Source organism: Octopus bimaculoides, chromosome 14 (genome assembly GCF_001194135.2).
Source record: "Octopus bimaculoides isolate UCB-OBI-ISO-001 chromosome 14, ASM119413v2, whole genome shotgun sequence".
NCBI lineage: Eukaryota > Metazoa > Mollusca > Cephalopoda > Octopoda > Octopodidae > Octopus > Octopus bimaculoides.
This window is the reverse complement of record NC_068994.1, coordinates 1,629,504-1,634,339: the sequence shown is the minus strand read 5'-3', so window position 1 is coordinate 1,634,339 and position 4,836 is coordinate 1,629,504. Positions and strand designations below refer to the sequence as shown.

Genomic DNA, 4,836 nt, shown 5'->3' with positions numbered 1-4,836 from the left:
AATAACATGGAATTCTTATAACAGACAAAACAATTATTAGATGTAATAATAATAATAATCATAATAATAATTAATTCGTTTTATTGGCCACAAGGGCTAATATCAATTAAAGACATATAAGGACAAAGACAGGACGAAGGATTCAAAAGGTTTTGTCCGAAAAAGTAGGAAAGTTCGTCTAAACAGAGGAAGAAAACGGAGTGATAATGTTGTTGGGTGATGAGTACGTCCTTCTCCCACAGCATTCCCTTACAGCTGTGAATGAGCAGGGAAGGGGACACTGGCTGCTTTATCTATACCACCCCCACCTCCACCACCACCTTTGCCATGCACTGTTGAGCAACTCACAACCTCAAGTTCACGCATGCATCAAACATGTAGACAATGATGATGATAGTGATGGTGGTTGTGGTGGTGGTGGTGGTGGTGAGGAGGACGACGACAATGATGTTGGTCAGAGCAACATTATCATTAGATATTTTTTTCTCTCAGCTAAAATGCTGCTAATAACAACAACAACAATAATAATAATAATATTATTAATAAAGAACTTTGGCATAATTGCATCAATATCATTATCAACACCATGAACACCAAGCCAATGAGGACAGCTCTATGTGATTGTTTGATCCACTAGAAATAACAGCCAGGTCTTCCTCAAATGAAACTCCACACACTCTAGAAAAAGGAGTGCACATTAGATGATGTAGTCCTAGATCCTCCCTCACCAAAACAAGAGATATAAATAAATAGAATACGGGATGGTCATGCTTGGAATGCTTTTCACCGTGGGTCAGTTTGATGTTGGAGCTGACCTGGGACTAAATAGAAAGATTAACAATAGCAACAATTCTTTTTAATTTTCAATAATAATAATAATAATAATAATAATAATAATACCCAGGGGCACTATGCAATACCTGCAACTGGATATGAACCTGTGCCTCCAGAAGTGAAAAACACTAGTAACATAAAACAAAAAAAAAATGATTTCAGCCTGGCATGAAGTTCACCACACATCACCTGTAGTGGTTAGAGGATGTCATGAACTTTGGTTGTTTCTCACTAACAGCCAACAGCTAGAAATAGCAGCAAAATCTCTTGACTCGCACTCACACTCTAATATCTTACACATTAAATATGCAACATCTGGAAAAAAAAAAACAAGAGGGGGTGGTCAGAGTTAGAATGTCTTTGCTCATAAGTCTGCTATGTGAAATTTGACCAAAAATTAAACAACAACAACAATTTGATTTCATGTAGTTCTAGATATACTTTATCTGAATAAATGAGTTGGTCATGGCTAGAATGCCTGTAATTACTGGATTGCTTAATCAGACTTGACCTGGGGTGAAACAACAAAAACAAATGACAATAATAATAAAAATAATAAGTTTTTTTCTAATATTGGCACAATGCCACAGCTTCGGATGTAGTGGAAGTCTATGTTGACCCCAAAATATATCTGGTACCTATTTTGTTAACCACAGTAAGGACAGAATATAAAGCCAACCCCAGTGGAATTAATTACAGTTTAACGATTGAGAAGAGATGGCCATGAATGGAATATACTAACAACAATGAGAGATATAGAAAGATATAAAAATAAAAAGAAGAAAGAAAAATATTGCAAAGGATGGTACAACAACGGCAGCAACAACAATAAGAAGAACCAAATAAAATGTGTTGAAGCATATGGCCACCACAACTTGGACTCTTGTATCACAAAAGAAAAACTCAATGTTGTAAATAATACAAAAATAACAAAAACATAACCATGATGATGATGTTGAGGAGAAGGAGGGGGAGGAAGAGGAGGGAGTCACTGGTGGTGATGGTAAGGAAGTGTTGTTGCAAGATTAGAAAGTTTGAAAAGAATTGAGTTATCATCAACACTTGATTAACTGAATAGAAGACAGGATGGTTACAAGTGGATTGTCTTTGACCATAGACATACTGTATCATAGTTGACATGGGAACAACAATAATGGTCAGTACGATCAAATGTATTTATTATGGCAGTTACCTCACATGTAAATTACAGTGGTGGTGGTGGTGGTGGACAGTGAAACAGTGACCCGCCCCCCAACACGTACATTATATAAACATTGCTCATATTTTGAGTTTGAGCAGAATTTTATGATTTGATACTGGCTTCACACACCCTTCCTACTCCTCCTCATCATCATTGTTGACATCATTATCATCATCATCATCATCATTATGAAATCTTATCTATCTTTGATGATGCAACAAAGAACCATCAACTTCACCTACGACCAGACATGCTCACATACATATATACATTTATGTGTATAAGTATATATATACATAATGCGTATGTATATGTGTGAAGATGAAAGAGAAGCAAGCTAACACCTCTACAGGTATTTATAACTTCATAATTTTATCACATCTGCATGTTTGTAGAATATTTATATATGTTGTGTGTGTATATATGTATCTATAAAATACTGAATGTGTTGCGATTAATGCTTTGAGATTAAAACTTAGACATATTTCATATGAGATTTTAATATATGCTAATTATATTCAAATGTATTCACTGTGTGTGTGTGTGTGCGCGTGCAGTTATGTTATGTAAACAAACCCTGCCTGTCAGGTCAAACATATATTATCAGATACTGGGTGACATCTTAATACCTGCTCAGCATCAGCTAAATTGATGTATTTTGTGCATAAGAAGGAAGTTCTCTTTGCTTCTCTCCTTGGTGCATTGAAACCACCATGGAACATTTTTGTGCTCAAAATACATCAATTTATTTGAAGGTGGGGAGTAAGTCCAAATGTTTGGTAATAAATGTTTGACCTGACAGCTGGATATTTTGAGATTTCAGCTAACAATGGATCAGCAAGTTTTCTAGAAATGTTAATATATATAAACTCTATATTCCTTATATTGAGTGCATGGCTCTTTAGTATATGTAGCATGTGTGAACCTTTATATGTATGATGGTGTATGTGTTTATGTATACATATATATATATATACATGTATCTATCTACATCTGTCTATATGGGTATATATACATATATATATACATGTATCTATCTACATTTGTCTATATGTGTATATATATATATATATATATATATATATGGGAGAATATACAAAAAATAACAACAGACGAGGACAGGTGGTGTAAATAACAAAAGTATATATTAGTATGACGCTCGGGAATACGGAAAGTCTTTGACGTTTCGAGCTACGCTCTTCAACAGAAAGAATACGGAGACAAGGAGAAAAACACGGAGAAAAAAAATTGAATAGTGTTCAGTCAATGGTCAATCATATATATATATATAAAAGATAAACAAGAGTGAAAAAACTACAGAAGGTTTGGTAAAAGTATATATTTAAATTGTTATGTTATATACAATTTAAATATAAATATATACTTTAACCATGTAACACAAGCCTTCTGTAGTTTTTTCACTCTTGTTTATCTTTTATACATCCAACCACGTGCTTTCACATACCAACTTTCTCACACACACACACACACACACACACATATATATATATATATATATATATAGAGAGAGAGAGAGAGAGAGAGAGAGAGGGAGAGAGAGAGAATTTTTCATCATTATTATTATTATTTGCAAACAGCTTGCAGATACAATTACTCTGCATTCCAGACACTAACAGGCTTAAGGGTCATCAGGAGAGAATGCATGCCATTTCAGGGCTTTTTTCATGAAATGGCATTATTGCACACTGTGCCCCCTCACTGATGGTAATATTTGGTTACTTTGCAACTGTTATGGGGGAAGAACCTTTGGCACGCTGGCAAGTCTTCAGCCACCTCCATGTGTGTATATGTATGTCTGCCAGTCTGTATGTTTGTATACTTTAATGAAATCAATTAAATTCTCTCAGATGTATACAAATTTATATGTATGCATTAAATACAAGTTGATATAGTGCTGTTCTTCCACGTGTACATACTCTGCCATTCTGGGAATCTTATGACATCATAGCAGTCTTCTAGTAATGGTAATTCTTCTTTAATGACACCATCAGAATTTACACTTTCAGAACAGACTGAAATTTCTATTATAGCAAATCACGTTCAAATCAAACTTTTTTTGGAAATCTTAAATACTGAATAATTATGTTGTTCAGTATCAATTATCAATTTGTCCCTACTGAACATTCCATAAAGATGGAACTAATTTGGTCCAAAATCTTTTTATGTTTCTTGTATAGATTAATATATATGCAGCAATTAAATGTTTGTTAAATATGCATCAAGACAAACAAACAGATATCTCTATCTATCTATCTGTATCTCTCTTATCTTTCTCTATCTATCCATGTCTGTCTGTCTGTCCGTCCTCTTTCTATTCATCTGGCTGTCTGTCTATCTATCTCCCTGCCAGTCTGTTTACATCCAGCATTCACTGTTACCTATCTATCACAGAATGTCTACACACTTGCTCATATAAACCTCCCACCCCCTCACATACAAACAACCATGAATCCGTCGATGCAGAATGGAAATTAGAAGAAAATGGAACGGAAAGGAATAGAAAAAATTCAAAAGTTAGGAAAATGTCTAAAAAAAATGAAAACCTATTCTATACAGTGTATATTAAATAAGTGACTTGTATATTAAATGCACACATATACATGTGTGTGTGTGTGTGTGTGTGTATACATACACATATATAACATATGAATACATGAGTAACATATATTAAATGCATATGTATAATGCACATAAAATATATTAATAAATGAATAACTTCTACATTGATGTAAATATATTATACGTAGAATATATATATATATATATATATATATATATAT

The 4,836-nt window shown here is 33.6% G+C and overlaps 1 protein-coding gene across 4 annotated transcripts in view; it reads left to right on the top strand.

The window, feature by feature from the left end:
* The first annotated feature begins 9 nt into the window (after positions 1–9).
* The window catches only part of LOC106873243 (putative protocadherin beta-18), a 126,999-nt gene continuing 122,172 nt past the window's right edge, over positions 10–4,836 (top strand). For 2 of the 4 annotated variants that reach the window (XM_014920519.2, XM_014920515.2), the window contains exon 1: positions 10–2,387. In XM_014920519.2, coding sequence (XP_014776005.1) covers positions 2,357–2,387 — 31 coding nt within the window. In that variant the 5' untranslated portion in view covers positions 10–2,356. The remainder of the gene's footprint in view (positions 2,388–4,836) is intronic. The other 2 variants (XM_014920521.2, XM_014920520.2) reach the window with 1 other exon arrangement.